At 62.3% G+C, this 20,876-nt stretch overlaps 1 protein-coding gene across 1 annotated transcript; it reads left to right on the forward strand.

Annotated features, from left to right (window-relative positions):
• The first annotated feature begins 12,698 nt into the window (after positions 1–12,698).
• MPG (N-methylpurine DNA glycosylase) lies at positions 12,699–20,769 on the forward strand. The gene is made up of 4 exons (XM_079718836.1): positions 12,699–12,856; positions 14,820–15,053; positions 17,722–17,926; positions 20,325–20,769. The coding sequence occupies exons 2-4, from the start codon at positions 14,832–14,834 to the stop codon at positions 20,729–20,731; spliced, it is 834 nt and encodes a 277-aa protein (XP_079574962.1). The 5' UTR covers positions 12,699–12,856; positions 14,820–14,831; the 3' UTR covers positions 20,732–20,769.
• Positions 20,770–20,876: the final 107 nt, after the last annotated feature.

The raw sequence follows: 20,876 nt of genomic DNA on the forward strand, positions 1-20,876 counted from the left end.
CAGCCCGCGTGCAGCAATGAAGACCCAATGCAGCCAAAAGTAAATAAAATTTTTTTAAGTTAATTAAAAAATAAAGCAAAAAACAGCGCATTACAATCGTCAGAGGAGTGATGCCTCTCTGTGCGGTGACGTCTGAGCAAAGGCTTTCGAGTTGATCTAGTGAGCAAGGTTAGGTGGCAGGGTGTTCCCCACACAGGGAATGGCCAGTGCAGAGGTATGAATAAGCACGAGGGCAGAGGCAAGCTGAGGGGCTGGCCCGGTCTGTACACGGGGCAAATCTCAAGCCTATTGGACACAGACCTCAGTTTCTTAACCACCATGACAGCTGCTCCAGAGACAGAGGGCTCACTATGCCCACGACAGGGTGCGTGGTCCCTCCATCTCTCAGAGGAGGGACCACCTGGCTTCCCAGGGGCCAAGGGCTCCTATAGCCAAGGGACCTCCTGGAAACCACCTGGTGAAAAGGCCGCTGTGACCACCAGGGGGCGCCACAGGCCCAGAAACAGCAGCAAAGCCCCACAGTGCTTGGAGACGCCTTGCTTTGTGCCACCTTAAGCATCTGAGACCCCTGTCGCACATTACCTGGGTACAGGGGAAGGGCCCAGGACCCAGGGCAGAGAGGCCAGGGCTTGATTTGGGCCACCCCAGCCTGGCCATGTGACCGTGAGGCAGTGGCCACGTAAGCATGGCTCCTTGGCACTTAATTCTCCCTTTACGAAATGGCAGTTTCAGGGCGTATCTGCTTCCCCGGCCCCAGAGGAGGATCACAGGGCCTGGAAACAGGATATCCAAGACTAGAAGGGTTCCTAGCACAACGGGGGCAAGGATAGCAGGGGCGTGATGGAGACTCCAAAATTCCTCAGCCTCTCAAAGAGCTTCAGACCCTGAAGATTCTGACCTGCGGGGTCTGTGACCCATCCACTGAGGTCGCTAGAAACAGCTTCTACTTTGGAGCCTCCCTCTCCACTGCCTGGAGAGATACAGAGAAAATACTTTACAAATAGGGCAACTGAGGCCTAGAAAGAGAGGCTTGTCTTGCCCGAGGCCACATATTCAGGCAGCATAACTAAGGACACAGTTGCTGCTGGCCCTTTACAGATCAGGGAAGGTCCAGGGGTCCAGAACCCTGCTCAGAGCCACCCCCCAGCTCTCTATGGACCTGGGAACGGCCAGGGATGTTGCTCATCCCCACCCACCCACCCCCGGCCCCGCGACACAGACGCGGGATGGCACAGAACACTGCTGTGCTGCTCACAAAACACGGAGAGCCCAGGATGCTGCTCCCAGCTCCTAGTGGCCCTCTGCCACCCAGGGATAGGCCCAGGACAACACTCACAGCTTCTGTTGGCCCTATGACAATCGGGGACCAGCCCGGGACCCAGCACACAGGTCCTACTGGCCCTATATTGACTGGAGACCAGGTCAGGATGCAGCTGGCCGTGCCTACTGGCCCTGTACCAAATGGGGCTGAGCCTGAACACTAACCACGGTTCCCACTGGCCCTACCCCAACCAGGAACAGGCCTGGGAGGAGGCAGTCCTTCGGGGATGCCTTCTGACTCTTGGCCCATCCCTCACGTTCCGGCCTCTTCCCTGAGCTGACTATGCACCCAGGAGCCTTTCCATCAACCTAGCTCCCAGGGCCAAGCCTCTCTCCCCTGCCCTCACCTGCTCTGGTCTCAGGAAAAGGGCTGAGGGCAGCATTTGTTCCCACATTCCTGGGAATCCCTTCCTGGCCCCGCCTACACTGAGCCCCACAAGCTGCGGTCAGATGGAGGGTCCCTGGAGGGGATGGAGGCAGTGTCTGACATGAGGGCATCCTGACTGAGAACTGGGTCCCTCTGGGACCTGAACCAGGAGACCAGCACTCGGCATCTAACTCGCACCACAGCCCAGCCCAGCCCTGCACGGCTGTGGCTGACCAGGCCACAGGTCAGCATCCTGGGAGGGCGGCGTCTTCCTTGTCATCCGCCAGCCCTCCCTTCACAGACCAAGGTGACTGTAAGCTCTCCCTGCTGGTAAGGAAATGACTGGGTAGGACAGCTCTGGGTCTCAAGCACTACTGGTGGAACCTCAGACAGTGTTAGGCGTCTCGAGAAGGCAGAAGGTGCTGAGAGGCGCGTCCAGAACCTGCAGGGCTGGGACAGCACCCTGGGTGCACCCTCTGAGCCACGGCGGGCCAGGCCTGCCAGGGGGAGATCAGGGCGATCGGACCCCTCAGATGGTGCTGTGCCCGTGGGGCCTTGTTGGGAAGGGGCCAGACAGGGTGGGGACCCCCTTAGCATTCCAGATGGGGGGGGCTATGGTACCTTAAGTCTGCCCCTGCCACCCGACCACCCCGTGCCTCACAGAGTTTCATACGCTCCTGGTGAAGCTATTGTGAGGTCTAGAGAGGCCAAGTGTGGACCTGGGATCACTGCTGGTAGCCGGCAGGCTGGGTGCCAGGGACGAGCCCCTACAGGAGCCTCCCCACGCACGCCCAGCACCTCTAGGTGACAGAAGCTGGTTCTCCACTCAGGAGTGCCAGGAACCGTTGCCAGCTGACTGGCTCAGCACCACACACACACCTGCGACCCTCCTGGGCTCCCACAGCCTCTCCTCACACCTGGCTCTCTCAGTACACGCATTCTGCCCATGTGTTCAAGGACCCCCCGCCTCAGTCAGGCGGCCCCTCCCTGATAGGCCCTGGATCCCCCTGGCACGGTCGGGAGCACACCCACGTGTGTGCGGTCCGGTCCTGTCATGCCGGGTCCACAGTGCCCAGGACAGGCCTGCTCCAGAGCCACTGCTGAATGATCACTGGTCATTTCAGAGCACGAGCTAGCAGGGGCCAGTCCCCATGAAGTGGGGTGACGGCAAATTCCCAAAGATGCCCCTTCACTTGGGTCTGGGAGGAGGAGCTACCACATGACCGGGTGGGAACAGAAACAGCACAAGCAAGGAGGCAGGAACGGGGTGGTGAGCACACACAGGGGCCAGATGCCCCGCCCCCGGCCCCCGCTGGCCTGGGCCCACCAGACACAGGAGCCGCTCACCTCACGAGGGAGGCACCGGCTCCCCGCCTGGACACACAGCCCTCCCGGTGGCCCTCACCCCACCAGATCGCCCCTGTGTTTGGGGCAGAGGTTGGAGGGTGCCCCATAACCCACACAGCTCCCCGCCCTCAGTGCTATGGGTTCCCGGCCTGACCCGCCCCAGTGTGCCCAATCCCCCAGCGCCCCTGTGGCAATCTGGGCATCAAGTGGGTGGGATTCACCAGCAGGGTCGGGGGTGGCTCCACAGTGGACCCTGAGGGTGTGGGGGAGGGTCGGGTCCAGACCGGACAAAGAGTCTGGGCCGGGAAGGGGCACAGCGCCCGCCCAGAGGAGACAGTGGCTCAGTGTCTGGGTCTCCCCCAGGCGCACAGTGGGCTCTTGTTCCTAGACGGTCCCTGAGGGGGAATCCCAACAGCATCTCTGCTCTGCTGCCCCGCAGTGCAGGGAGAGACCACAGCCCAGGGAGGGCCTGCCTGCCGTCTGAGTCACTCTGGTGACATTCGTGGCTGCCCACCCAGGGCCCAGACCCACCAGGAGACACCCAAAGAGGCAACTAGAAGCGCAGTGGGGAGGCTGACGAAGCAAAAGCTAACTGTGAGGACGGAGCTCTGAGCAGCTCAGGAGTGTGGGGTGAGGCTGGAGGGGATGCAGAGGGAGGGCCCGCAGGGTACCGGGACCACCAGGGCTGCTTTAAACGGGAGCGAGGGGAGGGAGAGCCGCTGCAGCCAGCAGGGTGGAGGGCTGTTGACGGGGGACCCTGGGCAGGGGTCCGGGGGGTCCAGAAGCAGGAGCCAGTGCAGGCAGGCCGGTGTCGGGGAGCCTGGCCTGAGACACTGTGCACTGACCCAGCTCTCCTCTACCACCTGCAGCCCTGAGAGAGCCCGAATTTTCCCGTCTGAAAATCAGGGGCCACAGCAGTGCTGGGCACACAGTAGGTGCTCGAGAAGCGGCAGCTGAATCGAAAGAAAAATAGGCTGGACCTAAAACGAATATAATATTGTAAGTCATCTATACTTCAACTAAAAAGGAACAAACAAACAAACGAGCAGGCTGGTGATGCCTGCCGGCTGTGGGGAGCACCCCAAGGAGGGCCCGGGAGCGCGCATTCAACCAGAGCACAAGGCGTGGGAGGACCCAGGCAACACCCTTTGGGGAGGCCCTGTTTGGGAAGGTGTGGCCAAGAGGCAGGAGGAGACTGGGGAGAAGTTCTGGCCCACCCAGGCCTGGACAGGCTGTGGCCGGGGTTAAGCTGGACCCTCTATTTCTGCACTTAGGCCTGCCCCGCACACTTGAGGGACAACACGGACCAGGGGCAGCTGGAGGTCAAGCAAGCGGCCCAGCCCCAGGACCAGACCCACCAAGCCTGGGGCCTACCCTGCCCAGGGGACCACCGGCCACCCATGTCAGCTGGAGCAATTGGGCTCACCCCAGGACACCTGCCCAGATGTGTGCCCAGCTCACCTGAGCATGGTCCCAGGATGCGCCAGCTCCTCTGACCTCCCCACGTGAGCCCTGACCTCTGACCCTCAGTGTCCTGTCTGACCCCTAGTCTGATGCCCAGCCCCAGGTCTCCCTTGGGAGGGGGGATTACCAGCTGTCTGGCAGCCTAGAATTCAGTCCACCACTACGTGCTACTATGTGGCAAAGCGAAAGTGAGCTGGCTGCTCTGTGCCTCTTGATCTCATCATCAGTAACCAGCATCTTGTCGGGAATGATCCTGGCCAGGCCCTCACCCCTCCCAGAGACCCCTCCACTTTTCTGTGGAAGGTGTGAGGTTCAGAAGCGAGCAGGGCAGACCTGACACCTGGCCAGTGGCTTGCTGGGTGCCCCGTGCTGTCCCCAGGAGGACACATCGGATCCCTGCCCCCCAAGGCGCCCATCACCAGCTGTCACCCCAGATGACAGGAAGGCAGGGATCCAACAACAGAACCACAGGAGGCTCTCTGCACAGGAGGCCCTGAAGGTAACTGCCCTGGGAGGGTGGTGCAGGAAAGGGGGCACTGGCCCTGTGGACTGGGCGCTGCCCAAAGCCTCGGCAGACTATGGCCCAGAGGGTCACTGGCCACCAGAATTAAAGCCTATGACCCGGCTGGGTCTGGCAGGGTGGACGCACCCTGGGGTCGGGGTGCCCCAGGCTCAGAAAGGTCAGAGGACCCGTCCGTGCCACACAGCCTGCAGTGGGGTAGGGCAGGGGCTCAGCTATAGCAGCTTCTGGGTGGGACAATCTGGGATCTAGCTGGACCTCGGGAGTTAGGTGCAAGCCTGCCTCAAGCTGCACAGTGGAAAGACCCACATCCCATCAACAGGCCTGGACACCTCTAACTGGTGTTAGAGGCCCCAGAAGTGCCCCTGACCAACCCCCCACCCCCACACGAGCTCCCAGTGCCCACATACCCTCTGCCTTAGCAACCCTTCTCAGGACACATCAGCTTCTGGATAGTATGTGCAAGGCCGCGGGAGGGGACACCAAGCCCCTGAAGTCGATTATCGGAGCAGAAATGGCTTCAGTCAGCAGAAGCCTGGCACACCTGCCTCAAACCTGACTCTGGCTAGCCCCACTGACCTGTCACAACCCCTGCAGGGGTCCTCTGTGTCCATCTTACAGTTCAGGAAACTGAGGCTCAGAGAGGCCAGTCACCACCTGTGGTCACCAAGCCTCCAGGGGGGTTCAAAGCCTGGGGCCATGTCTGCCCAGGAGCTGGGGAGGTGGCCACAGCCCTCCAGGGGAGGGGCAGACCATCTGGGCTCCTCAGGCTGGGGAGGGCTAACAGGCCCCTCTGGGCCACCACTCCACCCCACCTCCACCCAGAGCATCTCAGTTCAGGGAGGAAGGAGTCACCCTCAAACACACCTAACCCAGAAAACAGGCAGAAGCTAAGGAATCTGATCCTTGGGCTGAAAGTCGATCCTGTCACAGACACCGATGACACGGAGGGACTGGAGCTGGGGAGGTGCGGGGCGGGGGAGCCCCTCACATCTGGGGAGAGGAGCTGCAGGAGGTGCCCTGAGCAGCCGCTTGAGTCCAGAGGCCCTGATGGTGGGCCCAGGAAGGCAGGCGAGGCCTGGGTGACTCCCTCTGAACCAAGGGCTCCCCTAGAATTCGAGCTCCCAAGGGCAGTGGTTTGCCGGCCGGCCCACTAACGCCCACTAACGCTGGACAGGGGATGCTGTCACTGCAGTGCTGCAGCTCTGGGGCTCTCAGTCAGCTGTCTGTGCAATGGGCGGAGGTTGCTTGGAGGGTTTGGGAAGCAGCCTGGGGCCTGGCACATTCCATCCAGGGCCACTCAACTCTTATGCCCCACTAGTAGCCCCTGCTAGTAGCCCCTGCTTTTCTCAAGGAAAAGGACCCAGCTTGCCCAGAATAACCCCTGGTTGCAGGGGGCTCAACCTCAGGGACCCCTTGGGCCCCTGCCATCTGCTGGGTAGCCCAGCTTCCTCCCAACCTCTGGGTGGGGGCTAAGGGGGCTGGGGCTGGCTCCACAGGGGTGGGGAGAACCCAGCATCTGGCTGGGCCAAACCTGAAAAGCCAGTTTCATCCTTGAATCTTCTCTGCCAGGAAGTCCCCAGGTGGGGGTGGGGGGGCCTTTCCCAGCACAGGGCTAGGGCCTCCAGACCCAGACCTCGCCCACCCAGACGGACACACAGACACACCACCCCAAACTGCACACACAGAAGAAGGAACTCTGCTCAGGACCATCTGGCTCCCCTGCCCATTCCCCACCCAGCCCCACAGACATGCCCCCAGCAGGGCAGACAGCCAGGCCCTCCCCCAGTGCCCTGAGCACCTGGGGTCCAGCAATCTCCCCAGCCAAGAGCAGGCCTGCTTTGAGGCACCGTGTAGTGGCCACAGGCTCAGCCCTGGCCTGCTCCTCTTGGCCACTGAGCACAGGGTAGGGAAAGTGCCCAGCAGCTTCCAGTGTTTAGAGCCGGGAAGATTGGGTCGTGAAGCGGAAGGTGGGGTCACTCCCTCCTCGCACCGCCCCCCCCCCCCAGCTCCACAGCTACTGCTATTATTGCTGAAATTATTCCCATCCCCAGGGAACACGGCTGGGACAGGGATGATCCGGAGAAGTCCCACCCTCTGAGCTGGAGTTTCGACTTGGAGACACCACCCACTGGTGGTGGCCTGGAAGGAAAGCGTAAGGGGGGGAGGGTACAGCTCAGAGGCGCCTGGGGACACCCCCGGACTCCGAGCCCTCCCGCTCCCGGGACCCTCAGCTGTCGGGCGGGGGATGGAGCCGAGATGTCCGGCCGGGTCAGGCCGCCGGGACGCGCTAATCCGGCCACGGGCTATTTTTGCGGTGCGCCGGGTTAGGAATCCGGGGCTGGGCCGCCTCCTCGGACGGCTCGGGAAACTCCGGGAAGGAAAGTCCGGCCGCCTCGGGCGGAGAGTCGCCCGAAGCCGGGACGCACCCGGACTCCGGCCGCTCCGAGCGGCTTCGGCCGTGGAGGGGTGGGGACGGGCCCCGCGCGCGGCGGACGCAGCTCCGGAACCCACCCGGCCCGCGCCCCGCGCCCCCCACCCCGCCCCGCGCGCTCACTCACCGCCGCCGCCGGCACCGGGGCCTCGGGGGTCCTGAGGGCTTCGGGGAGGGGCTGCCGCCGCCGGCCCGAGGGCACCCGCGCCGAGTCCCCGCCCGCCCGCCCGGGAATGCCATGGAGCGAGGGGCGTGCGCGCCGGGGGCGGGCCCGGCCGGAGGGGGCGGCCGCGCTGACTCAAGGCTCAGGAATGCGCGCGGCCCGCCCGGCCCGAGTCACCTCCTCCGGGAGGGCGGCGGGGACACCTGCGGCTGGGGGTCGAAAGCGCCTTGGTCGGGGAAGGGGGACCTGGTGGCCCAGCTGGACCGAACCTGATGGTCAGCCTCAGCCACTCCCGGACTCCGAGTGAGTCGTGACCCTATTCTGCTTTGACTTGTGCTTGAGAAGTGGGCGGGGGGCGCTGTGCGGAGGGGGAGGGGGAGGCGGCCCTGGATCTACCGTAAACCGAACCGCCAGCCTCCTCCGAAGGCCGCGCTGCCCAGTCTCTCACCCTAAGCCGCACGGGAGCCTCACTCGCACACACATGCCCCTGCGTTCATGCACTTAAACACACACGCTCGTACCCACTCACACTCATGCTCGCCCACGTGTTCCTTTACCCACACCTGTTTACACAGACTCACATACACACACCTCTGCATATACACACTGTAACACTTCTATGCTCACTCTCACCCATTTACACACGTGCACACAACCACTGATGCACATTCAGTCGCACTCGCACCAAAGGCAGGATCAGAGCAGTGACCTCCTCCCGGGGCCCCTGTGCTCCCCACCCGCTGAAGCCCTGCTCCCCCAACAGGCGCTCCCAGGCCAGGCTGGAAGCCCCGCAGCAGAGGCGCAGAGACGGCGGCACCACTTCCGGCGACCACTCTGTGCTCCTCCCTCTTTCAGGGCTCCCCCACCAGCCCTGCGGGCCCACCCCTGCACTCCCTGAGTCGAACACAAAATGGCCCATCTGCTCTAGGCTGAGGCTGCTGTCGGGAGTTTTCCAGCATTCCTCTCCCTCTCTCCTGACATTGCAGGAGTCGGTGGGGCACAATCACCAGAGAAAGACCCGGGAATGGGGGAGGGGGAGCTGTGAGTGGTGGAGGGGCACAGAACTCCCCTGTAGGGAGCAGAACTGGGACCATGGGTGTCCTAAGGACCCTTCCGCTGGGAGCCAGAATACTGAGGCACATGCGGCCCAGCCCCTCCAGCTTTGGAGGGCCCACAAGTGTGTCTTCACAGGCCCTTTGCTGGTCTGGGACCAGGAGGCAGTGGTCCTCTCTAAACAGAGGTGCTGCCACGGTCAGGTCAGCAAGCTATGCCCAGGGTATGACCGCAGACAAAGCCCTGGTCCTTGGCTACACAGAAAGTAGACAAATTGAGGTGGCAGCCAACTCACATTTGGCCCTGGAGCCTGGGAAAGGGACAGAATCCTCCGACTGTCTCGTCATCCATACCACAGGACAGAGTGGTGCCTGCACACTCCGGGTCATTTATGAACTCAGGTGTATCAACACAATTCCTAGGTAGAGGGAGACAATGGAAGCTTTGGAGGGGCTACAGGAGGACTCCTTCACTGGGGGGTGGGGTGGTGACTACAAGTGCCTTGGGGACACAAGGCAAGAAGAAGGCTGAAGGCTGCCCAGTGCCGATGCTCAGGGCTCTGGCTGCCCACACTGCCACCCCTCCCATGCCAGGCTCTCACCCACAGAAAGGACAGTCTCTCCATGCCTGGCATTCTCGACCCCCGCCAGGAATAAGCATGCCCCGTCCACCTGGACGCTCAGCCTGGGCTGGCAGGGCCAGCGGCAGTGGTGTCATCTATGGAGTCCAGGGCCTGGGCTCACCTCCAAAGCTTGCCATGGCCAGGCATCCAGTGCTGCCAGGTCTCCTGCAGTGGGTGCTTCAGGGTACCCAGGCCCCCTCCACGACCCAGACACTCATTCCCAGCTGCCAGGAGCACAGCCGTAGCTGGCTCACAGCTGAGACAGGTGCCCATCCCCCAGTCCCCCCCACCTCAACCCCTGCCCCATCAGGAGTCACCTTCAGTGAATGAGAGCTGCCTTGCCCCAAGTAACACCCCCTCCCCAGAGAGGGTGGTCTCTGTGTCCAGTCACAGGTAAGTGGCTTCCCCCTGGGTCATTCGTTCAGGTTACCTCCAAAGGACCCTCTCAGCTCCAGTGGGACCCCCAGCAGCCTCTGTTGCAAACCCTTGCCCCTCACAGGTGTGGCTCCCAAGTACACCCTGGCAGGCAAACCCAGTAATCCCCAGGTTCTCAGCCCACCGAGCCTCCTGAGCGAGGACCCGGGTATCAGAAGGACAGTCTGAGCAGAGGCCTGGACCCAGTCCACAGGGACACGTGCGTGCACATACATGTGCTATGTCTCACACCTGGCCCACTGCCCTGTGTTCTGGTGGAGGAGGGCCTGACACGGAAACCCAGCTCCCTGTCCCTCTTTTTCCTTTTCCCAGGCCCTGGAAATAGAAATCAGCTGCAATTGCCCAGCACGTGTGCAGGTGACTGAGGATGGGCAGGTATCTGGAGCAGCCCCTGACTACACTTCACTCTAGGACCTGAGGGGGTGGCAGTCCTGACCACCGAGAGGAATCCCCACCAGCCACTCTGGAATCAGCTCAGCAGGCCAGCCTGAGCTTTGGGGGGCCTGAATGGGCCTGGGACCAGCCCCTGGCTATTTGGGGAAGAGGCAGAAGTGGGCCAGACCAGCCAGAGCCTGAAGTCACTGTCTATTTGAGGCAGCTGCCCCTCCCCATGTCTTGGGGCCTGGCAAGGGGGGCCCCTAAGTACCTGGCCTCAGGGCCCGGCAGCACTGGCAGCACAGCCCCAGGAAGGGAAGATGCAGCCCACAGCTGCTCGCTCTGCCCAAGGAGCCTCCGAGCCCCCAGGACCCGTCAGCTGCAGAGGGCCCCAGAGGCCGCCCTGCTGAGATGTCACCCCCCAGAAGGTGCTGCCCCTTTCACGGTGTTAGCTGTCCCTACATAGAGAGAAGGACAGTGAACAGTGTGCTGGGTAGGAACAGTGCTGGCCTCTGTGGCTGGTGGAGCCGCTGTCCTTTCTCTCAAGGCTCCAGGGTCTGACGGCTCCTCCAGAGGCCATGGCTGGCCTGGCAGGGCACAGAGCAACTCACCCCAGTACTGGCCCCTTTCAAAGCATTGAGGGTGTCCTCACCTTCATCCTCCACTGACATCCTCCAAAGAGCCTCTCCCAGCCCAGAAGCAGGGCGCTCTGGGGATGAGAAGAGAAGGCCCCAGGCCCCTCCTCCCACCGAGACCACCCTCTTACCCCCGGCCTGCCTGCCCTGTGGGCCACAGTGGGAATGCTCAGCCCACCACTTCCAGCCTGTGGTGGAGCCTCAGACCACAAACCAGGAAGTGGGGGGGTGGGGGGTGGGGGGAAGCGGGGGCAGAGGTTGTGCAAGGCCCTGCACTCAGGCTGGAACATCTGGAGAAGGGGTTGCTGGCTCCAGCCCTGCCTCCTCCTCCTGGGCTGTCCTCCAAGCCTCTCTTTCCTCATCTTCAAGTTGGGAAAAAAGACGCCCCTCTGGGAATGCGTGGACTCCCCGTGATTTCTACAAGGACCATGCACTATTTGTGAAATCAAAATGAAAATGAATACAAATCCGCACCCACCCTGCCCCTGCCCCCACCAGGGGGACTGGCCCAACTGTAGCCTCAGTTTCCCTCCCAGAGCGGGGAGAGGGGGAAGGGAGGAGGGAAGGGAGGCTGGGCACACAGGAAGGCAGGAGGGGGAGTCATTGTTCGGGCAGAATGGCTGCAGCGGGTAAGGAGGAAAGGGGTGGGAGTCACATCCAGGCCCGCCTCACAAGCACTCATTGACGACACACTGCCCACCCCCGGAAGGAAGCGGCACGAAGTGCCACAGACAGCTGGGTGGCTTCCAGCAGGCAGCTGAAAGGCTGCTGCCCCGCCCTCCGCAGGAAGTCCTGGTTGGGGCCCTGGGGGGAGCGGGGAGTACAGCTGGGCCTGGGCCTGGGCCTGGGCTGGAGTTGAGCTCCTGGGCTGGTCCAAGGAGGAGGAGGAGGAGTTGGAGATCAGGGTTCTCCCAGCTGGACTTGCCCTGAGTCCAGGTGCCACACTCGCTCATCCCAGGGCCCCAGTCACGTGGCCCGTCCAGCACCTCCCCCCCGCCCCCACACACACACCATCCTTTGCCCAACTGTTCTCCAAGGCCCCATGGGTACCCCTCACAGGGCCAGGGTGACACAAGTCAGACAGCTCAGGACATGGTCCAGGGCAGGGGCGTTCCCCCTGCTGCCCCAAAGGGCAGTGGCATACCTCACACTGCCCCCAGCCACTGCCCTGCAGGAGGGGTGTTTGTGGGTCCCCACAGCCCTCCTGCTCGCCTCAGCCTCTTCAGGAGGCTGGCCATGCTCCAGCAGGCCCACCCCCGGACTTGGGCGGGCTCCTCTCAGCATCCTTCGGTGGTGGGAAGCGTGGGGGCCCCACTGCAGACACAGAATCCCAGGACCCATCCATATTGTGATGGGAGTGGTGGTGCTTCCAGAAAGGCCTGGGTCCACTTCCAGGACAAAGTCTTCCTGGCACACTCCCCCGCCCTATCTGTCCCCTCCACCCAAATGCTCCGCAGGTATGGAGGAAGTAATTCCCCTCCGCAGTCCCAAGGACCAGGGGCTCCGACACCACCTCCCTCACGCACACTCCACGCGCACCCCACCGAACCATCTGGGGCACCTCCAAACCACTACACCCCCAGCCGAGGCCCCTCTAGGGCCCGGTCAAGGTTCACAGGGACCAAGCCTCTTTCTTGGTGGTCTGACCACCAGCTGAAGTTCACCAGGTGGAGTGAGCGCTGCGGCTGCGGCGGCACCAGGGTGCAAGTGGGGCGGGGGGCATGTCACTGGGAGGGGCGCGGGGCGGAGGGCTCCCCTCTACCCCAGCTGCCTGCTCCCCCTCCTCACACCACAACTGTCCCAGCAGCCACGGGCCTTTGTCCCGGAGGGGAGGTAGGGCGCAGGGCAGGGGCGACAGCGGGGAACTCCGGTCGCTAGCCCGGCCCCTCCCCCGGGGCGGATCCGCGCCTGCGCCCGCCCCCTCCCCCCGCCGGGCTTCCGTCCTTCTCAGCGCAGGCGCCGGCTCCAGCCCCGGACCGGGCGGCGCTTCCGGGTGGGCGGTGGGGTTCGCTCCGCGGAGGGCTGGGGTTCGCTCCGCGGAGGGCTGGGCTCCGCGCCGGCAGGTACCAGCTTCGAGATCCCTGAAGGAACCGCCGGTTGCCCGCGTGCCGCGGGGCCCAGGTGAGTGCGCGCCCAGGTGAGCGTGCTCCTCGCCGGACGCACGGCCGAAGGACTGGCTCGGGGGCGGACCCCCCCCCGGAGTCGCCTCGCCACCGCAGTGAGCCCTGAGTGGGAGCCAGTAATGTGCGCACGGTCCGCCCCTAGGCGTCTGCAGTTCCCAGACGAGCGCCTGACGGCGGGGTTGGGCCGGCTCGGCTGCTCCACTTGCCAGAAACAAAGCCGAAGCCCGGCCCGAGGTCGCCAGTGAGGTCTGGGAGGAGCGCCCGCCACCGGTGTCCTGGTTACGTGCTGGGCGCTCAGCCTGGCTCAGACGCCCCCTGCCCCGAGCCCGCCTGCCGCAGAAATGACCATAGGGTTGCCTCGAGGGGCCACTTCCCCACACTCCTCCCTTCAGTGTCTGTCCCAGACGGATAAATGCTCTCCCTTTACTTACTAACCCACTGTTTGCCCAGGTTTTGATGGAGGGCTGGCGGGTCTCTTGGGTGCCCCCATCCAGGCTGCTGTTTTCTGCCCTCCACTGGCTGGGCCCAGCCTGGGAAGAGACCCTTGTCCCCAGGTTTTGCGTTTCTTCCTAACATTGGTGAGCGCTCGCTGTACCCAGACAAGTGCTTACCCGGCTTCTCATTTTATTCTCAGAACCATCTTGTGTGACAACGTTGGTTCCCTTTCTGCAGATGAAACAGAGGCACAGACACCTTAGGTCACTTTCTGGGGCAATGGTCACTCTTGGGTGCAACGGCAGGGTCGCCCCACTCTCCAGCCTGAGGCTCTGAGGCAGGTTCAAATCCTAGGTCTGCAGAGGGGGAGCCAAGGCCTCTCTGAGCCTCAGTCCCAGGGCATCTGCGTGAGCCGACCCCCACCGCCCAGGGTGGGTCAGGGCAGAGACCCAGCGCCACCCCAGAGCCTCGGGGCAGGCCGGGGGCCAAACCTGGGCGGAGAACAGGGGCCGCAGCGTCCTGGAGTCAGCAGACACGGTCATATCAACATCCATTCTCAGCAGGCTGGCGGCTCCGGACAACACTTACGTTAAAAATAATGGGTCTGTCACAAGCCAGGGAGGTACGGGAATCAGCCCCTGAGGAGGGTGTTTCCAGGCCCCAGTGCTCACCTGCTGCTCCTTTCCTTGGAGAGCAGCTGGTCCCAGAACGCCAAGGGTGTGTGGTCAGGTTTCCCAGGCCCTGTGGCAGCAGGTGGGAGGCAGACAGTGCGCCGGTCTCGGCCGGTCCTCCTCATTCCTCACACCTCACTTTTGCTTCACTTATCCTTATTCTGACATCCTGGGTCATGAGACAGAGGACAGCTGGGGACTCATTGGGGGTCACACCCTGAGCGCTTGGGATGGGGCCAAGTAGACAGTCTGCCTGGTGCTCACCCCTGTGCGTGTGTCAGGCCTTCTGGGCCATTCTAGGAGGGGTCTGGCACAGTGGGAGCCCTGCCAGCATTGGGGAGGGGTGTGGATGACACAGTGACCCACAATCCGTTCCTCGGCCAGGCCCCACTGAGGTCACAGCTGTTTTAAAATTCCTGGTTAGGGGCAGGTGCAAAGGGAAGGGTTCCAGAAAGAAGCTCAGAAGTTCATTTGGAGACCACGTGATGAGTGGCAGTCAGGGGGTAGCAGCCCTCCTGTCCCAGGCTTAGGTGCCGCTGTCCCCTCCCCAGGCCCTGCAGCCCTTTGCCACTCCTGCTTGTGGATGGCACGTGCAGCAGAGTGGCTACCAGTCACTGCTGCCACCAGCCTGCCTTCACGTGCCGTCATTCCCCAAGTCCTCCTGGGTCCCAGCACAGGGCTGAGCATGCTAGGTATGGCTCAGGTATGGCGTTCTGTTTGCACAGGCTGGTTGCCCTCTTTTTGCACATGAGGAGACAGGCAGGCAGTCGAATGAGTCCTTGAGCTCCTGACTTCACTGCACAACCATCTGTCCTCCCCTGTTCAGACCCTTTATCTTGTCCTTTCCCGTTTCAGCTTTCCTGAAGAATGGGGCAAAAAAAGCAGCGACTGTTGGAGGCCAAGCGGCATCAGAGCCCGCCAGAGGGGACCCGGACAGCTTCCCCCAAGCAGCCCCGCTTGGGGCCACCCACGACCCTCGGCCCCCAGCGCAGCATCTATTTCTCAAGCTTAAAGGGCCGCCCTGCTCGCCTGGGATCAGAGTTTTTCGACCAGCCCGCAGTCCCCCTGGCACGGGCATTTCTGGGACAGGTAATGGAAATGTAACGGCGTGGCCTATGCTGAAGGGTCATCACCGTGCAGCGTCTGTGGGCCCCAGCCCTCTCCCCGCTGGCCTCATGTCCCTGACTTGGCCCTGCGTGGCCGCATGCAGTCAGCCGCTTTGCCCACATTTGCTCCTGGGTAGCTCCACCTCAGTCATCTGGGGCAGCCTCTGGGTCCAGGGTCAGCTGGGAAGAATGCAGAGGTTGTTAGGGGTGCCTGCCTGCTCTGGGCAGTGAGGACGGGGCAGCTACAACATTAGCCTTCCCCCTGGGGCTGTGGGAGCATTACCCCTGGTCCACCTGGGATTGCCCTCAGGGCAGGTTTCTTACAAGGATCACGGTCAGCGCTGGCACCTCTGTCTGTGAGGGGCTGCTTTTGCCTGCCCCGTCCGCTGACACAAGTCAGTGCCCCTGCTGGAGCTTGTCTATGTGTGTAGCAGCTTTAGACACATGGCAGCTGAGGCCATGGCCTACGGGCTGCCCAGCATCAGGATTGTCTTGATGAAGGACAGCCTCCTTCTCCCCACAGTGGCTCACAGTGCCAGAGCTGGCTTCCCAGCAGCCCCTGCAGCTCCAAGTTCTGGGGTGGGAAGCAGGACCGCCCAGGGCCCTTGGGGGTGGAGCCCGTCACCATGTTGTGTGTACATGGCATGTGCCACAGCAGAAGAGTTCTGGCCACATCCGTCTGGAGCACCATCTGGCTAGGCCTGGCTTTCTGGTCCTCCTGGAGGTTCCATGGCTACCCTGTGTCCTTTAGTGAGCCTACTTTTAGGTTAAAATGGCCAAGGAGAGTCAGTTTCTGTGGCTAATAGAAAATTGGTACCAGGAACAGATCCTAAAATGTGAGCTAGTGGAATGTGGCCTAAAGTGTGACCTCACTGAGAAGCGACCAGAGTCTGTTCCCATGAGGATGCTTTCAGCTGCAAGGGCCAGAAGGTCCTTGTAAAAGCACCTTAAGTCAGAAGAGGTTATGATCTCATGTAAAAGGGCACGTGGGGCAGGTGGGCCCCGCATCAGGTAGAGGGCCCAAGGGCCTCAGTGTGTCACAGTCTCCCCCTAGGCTCCCCTAGGCTCGCGTCACGCCTGTTTGAGCCCGAGGGTAGACAGGGCGATGTCCAGCAGAGAAGGGAGGGTCTCACCCTGTATGTGCCTTTGGTTAGGGAGGAGAGCCTTTTTCATTACCCCTCAGTGGACGTCCTCACAGACCTCTTGACCAGCCTTGGTCATGCACTCATCCTTAAGCAGGTCACTGCAAGGAGCAGTGAGTTGCCATGACAACCCAGACCACTCTTGTGTCACCCTCTCGGCTGAGAAGGGTCTTGCCTCTCTCGGGACCCTCCACCAGCAAGGAGGAGATGCTTATAATGGGGATGAGGGGCAACCACCATCTGCTATCTGGAAATGGTATCAGTGAAATTCAGGACAGGAAAGAAGACAGTGAGGAAAGGGCTGTGGGAGGCTCCTCCCCAGGCCCCATGGAGGTGTCAGGCTGACAGGGAATGCTCCCTCTCATCTCCTGGGAAGATGGGAGGGAGGCCTCATCTGAGGAGCTCTGGCCAAGCCCACCTGTGCACACATAAGGGGATTTGTGGGCTTTGTCTCCAGGAATGCTTCCTCTAACCCTTACCCCCGAGTGCAGCCTCCAGCACACCCCTCCCTGCCCCCACGACACTGACCCTGGCCACAGACACATTGAGCTCCGTGGGCTAAGGCATGGTGGCCTGGCCATCCAACTTGCCTAAGGCTCATGGCCTAAGGACAAGGCAGGTGCTAGGGACAGCCCTGGTGAGGTGGCTGGCCCCTGAAACTCCACTGTGAACCCTGGTTGAGTCAGACCTGGGGCTCCGGACACTGGGCATGACTGCTGGCCATTCCTGGGGCCGTACCGTGGTGACGCGTGGCGAAGCGCAGAGGGGCTCCAGGCGGGGGAGGACTCAGCTCCCAGGGTACTCAGCGCTCCGCAGGCCCTGCCTGGCTCTCCTGTGGCCTACTCTGTTCTCCTAGGTGCTCTGCCGGCCTGCGAGCGCCCACCCCTCTGGGGACAGCCCCTGACAACTGCCCCCTGCCCTGTCCTCGGCTGGCCCCTCTGTCCCCTCCTGTACCCACCCTGCCCAGGGTGCTGTCCAAGGCAACCGTCGCCAGGCTTGCCTTCCTGGCCTGCTGCCTCCGCTGACCCACTCCTTGTGGAGCTCGTTACCCCCAGGGCCGTGGGCCGGGCCTGGGGCACTGCTGGGCAGCTGATCCTGCTGCTTTCAGAGTTGGCTGGGTGGGGGCTGAGTGTGACGGTCCTTTGCAGTTAGTCTATGGGGAGGGGGCTCCACAGGCTCTGGAATCCCAGGCAGGGCCCTGTGCCCTTCACACTGCTCGGCCCCAGGCTAAGCTTTAAGTCCAAGGGGACCCTGCTGAGAGGAAGTGCGAGAATTCACTAGTGCTGGTGCCCAGCCCAGCCCTGGCCGGCCTGAGATGGCTTCACCCTGTGGACAGGACACTTGGTGAGCAGGGCCTGTGGTCCAGTGGTCCAGCGGGATGGAGGGGATGGTGGGGAAGAGCCAGCTGTACCTGGGTGTCCTGTACCTATACACCCTGAGCTGGGGAGATGAGCCCAGGCTGTGGACTATCAGGGTGGAGCAAACCCGGCTCCTTCCTACGCTGAGCAGGTCTTGGTCCGACGGCTGGATGATGGCACAGAGCTCCGTGGCCGCGTCGTGGAGACTGAGGCATACTTGGGGCCAGAGGATGAAGCTGCCCATTCGAGGGGCGGCCGGCAGACCCCCCGCAACCGCGGCATGTTCATGAAGCCAGGGACGCTGTATGTGTACCTCATCTATGGCATGTACTTCTGCATGAATGTCTCCAGCCAAGGTGAGCGGTGCTGGGGCTTGGGGAAGCAGGAGGCCTGGGCAGAGCCCCCTCAGCTGGCAGACCCCGGGAGGACCAGGTTGGCTAGATGATTGAGCAAGGGGTTCCCTTGCTAGGCTAGGTGAGGGCTTCAGGAGCTTTGGCTGCACGGATGGTGGTTAGAGGTGCCAGGGGCCCCACAGAATAGAGGTCATGGGTTGACTTGAACACCGAGCACATGGGTTCACGAGCCCACCGCTGGCCCCAGAGCTCAGTGCTGGTGTCACTGCTGGCCCAGAGAGGACTCGGGAGGGGCTGACGTGGGGAAACAAGAGTGAGATCGATTTGGGGTGAGCTGGGCTCAGGCAGGAGCCTCGCCAGGCGGCCAGTTATGGGGTCTGGGTCAGTTTTTCTCAACTGGGGATGATACTGCCACCCTGGGAAACATGAGGCAATGTCTGGAGACATTTTTGGTCATCACAAAATGTGGGGATGCTCCTGGCCTCTAGTGGGTGGAGGCCAGGGAGGATGCTCAACAGTTCACAGTGTACAGGATGGCCAACTCCACAGAATCATGGCCCCAAAGGTCAGTGGTGCCGATGGGAGAGATGCTGGTCTAAAGCTCCTGGGAGGGTCCACACACCTTGGGGGACTGGGTCTTTCGTGGGTAGGCAGCTGTGTTTTCTGAGTGGTCTGTGCTGGGAAGGAAGCGCCCAGCACCATCTTGCCAGAGCTGCTGCTGACCAGCAGCGGCAGGTGGGGCGGGGGGTGGTCTGCCCAGCCCACTCTGGCTAGCCAGTCCTAGCGTCCATCTGCCAAGCCTCTTGCCGCCGTCGCAAGATGAATGAAGGCTCGAGGACAGTAAGGGGCTGCCGGTCACACACGTGGAAGGATTCCATTAACGTGTGAGTTGTGATTGCCCAGAATAGACAGCTGGGGACGCCTGATGCCAGACCCACAGGGCCAGAGGACACAGGGAATCCACGACTGGCCCTGTGCCCAGCAGAAGGCAGGTGCTGTGTGAAACTGAGTGACAGGGACTGCCCCCGAGGGCCCTGTTATCAAGCGCAGAGCTTACTCCGGTCGCTGAGCTTTTCTTTGGCGTTAGAACCAACCCCTCACGTGAGAGGAGACTGCACGTGGACAAGGGGCTGCAGTCAGTGAGGAAAGGGAGGAGCCCAAGTTTCTGCGGGTACAGTGGACAGAGCAGATGTGGGAGATGGTGTGTTACTTTCTGGTTACGTGACCAGGATGCCCCAGGAACGTCGAGGTTAGGGGAGCAGAAAACCACATGGGTACAGACAAGGCCAAGGGTCATCCAGGTGGAGTGAGGGAGAGGTGCAGCTGAGACAGTCCTTGCCTGTGGGGTGGAGGCCGTGCAGAGACTGGGACTTGGGGCTGCGCGGTTGGTGCAGGCAGATGGGGTTGGCGGGGGGTGATGGGGAGGCCTGGTGCGACGAGGTAGGGGTGTCCTGTCCGTCAGGAGTCTGGACTCATCCCAGGAGAGGAGGGGTCAGCTACTCCTCCAGACCTGTCTGCAGGTGGTACCCACTACGCTCAGGATGGAACCAGAGGGAGCTTTGAGGCCAGTGAGGGGAGCGGCCCAGGAATCACAGAGGGACTAAAACTCAAGGCTTTAGGTGCCCTTGGGCACATTCTGAAGTGCTTTGAAAGCTGGCTGGTTAAGGGGCATCTGGTCGCACACACCCCCACACTTGCTGGCTGTGCAGGAGGCTAGTTCCTGGGTGCTGATGGGAAGGCCTGTGTGGCTGAGGCCTGAGAGAGGGACTGGCCTGGCCACACCTCAGGCTGAGCCCCTCAGACTCCCAGCTAGCGAGGGGGCTGAGAGTCAGGGGAGCAGGTGTCCCAGGACAATGGCCTTGCTGGAGGGTCAGGGCGCCTCTTTCCAGGGCACAGGGAGTAATCACTGTCCCCAGCCAGGAATCCAAGGGGGTCTGGACAGATGTGTCTTCTCGAGGGAATCCCTGGGCCTGGGTGTTTGTTTGCCGTCCCACAAGTGGCCTGGACTGGTTGGGGAGGGGACCCCACGGAGGTGGGGGGCTATGTCGGTACCTCCTGCTCTGTCAGTTTCCGCACTGGGTCCTGGGGTGGGGCTCACCTGCGTCCTGTGCACACTGGTGGCTGCTCCAAGCCAGGCTTCCAGCTTCCCCAACAGCCAGTGGGGGAGATGGTTGGGGGACCCTGGGGTTTTCTTTGCTGACCTCACAGAGGGAGCCAGGGAGCTCCATGCCTCCCCAGCTGGTGCCCATAAGAGGCACAGGTGCCTTGTGGGTGCAGGTGTGCAGGAGGGGGAGGCAGGCAGAGGGTCTGGACGGTGAGTGAGCCCAGGTGTCACCCCCAAAGCTTTGGTCACGCCTTGGGTAGCGGGGCGACAGCCTGGGAGGCTTCATCTCTTCCACAGGGGATGGGGCATGTGTCCTGCTACGAGCGCTGGAGCCCCTGGGGGGCCTGGAGGCCATGCGGCAGCTTCGCCACACCCTCCGCAAAGGCGTTGCTGGACGAGCCCTCAAAGACCTTGAGCTCTGCAACGGTCCCTCCAAGCTGTGCCAGGCCCTGGCCATCGACAAGAGCTTCGACCAGCGGGACCTGGCCACAGACGAGGCTGTGTGGCTGGAGCGGGGCCCCCTGGGGCCCAGTGAGCCATCTGTGGTGGCAGCAGCCCGAGTGGGCATAGGCAGTGCAGGAGAGTGGGCCCTGAAGCCCCTGCGCTTCTATGTGCAGGGCAGCCCCTGGGTCAGTGTGGTAGACAGAGCGGCCAAGCGGGACGCACAGGCCAGAGCAAAGGCCAGCGGGGATGAGGATTTTTAATTGTTTAAAAATGAAATAAATGCTGTGTTTATAGAAAACAGTGTCATTTGTGTCTCGGCCGGAGCCCCTGTCGGTGGCCAGCTAGTCTCTGTGGGAGGACCCAGGGCCAGCAGGTGCACTTCCTCCTCAGGCCTGAGGCAGCCAT

Source organism: Hyperoodon ampullatus (assembly GCF_949752795.1).
Source record: "Hyperoodon ampullatus genome assembly, chromosome: 14".
Lineage (NCBI taxonomy): Eukaryota > Metazoa > Chordata > Mammalia > Artiodactyla > Ziphiidae > Hyperoodon > Hyperoodon ampullatus.

Coding starts and splice junctions, on each gene's coding strand:
- MPG (XM_079718836.1), top strand. CDS start 14,832: ATGGGGCAAAAAAAGCAGCGACTGTTGGAGGCCAAGCGGCATCAGAGC. Junction 15,054..17,721: donor CACGGGCATTTCTGGGACAG/GTAATGGAAATG, acceptor TACGCTGAGCAG/GTCTTGGTCCGACGGCTGGA. Junction 17,927..20,324: donor CATGAATGTCTCCAGCCAAG/GTGAGCGGTGCT, acceptor TCTCTTCCACAG/GGGATGGGGCATGTGTCCTG.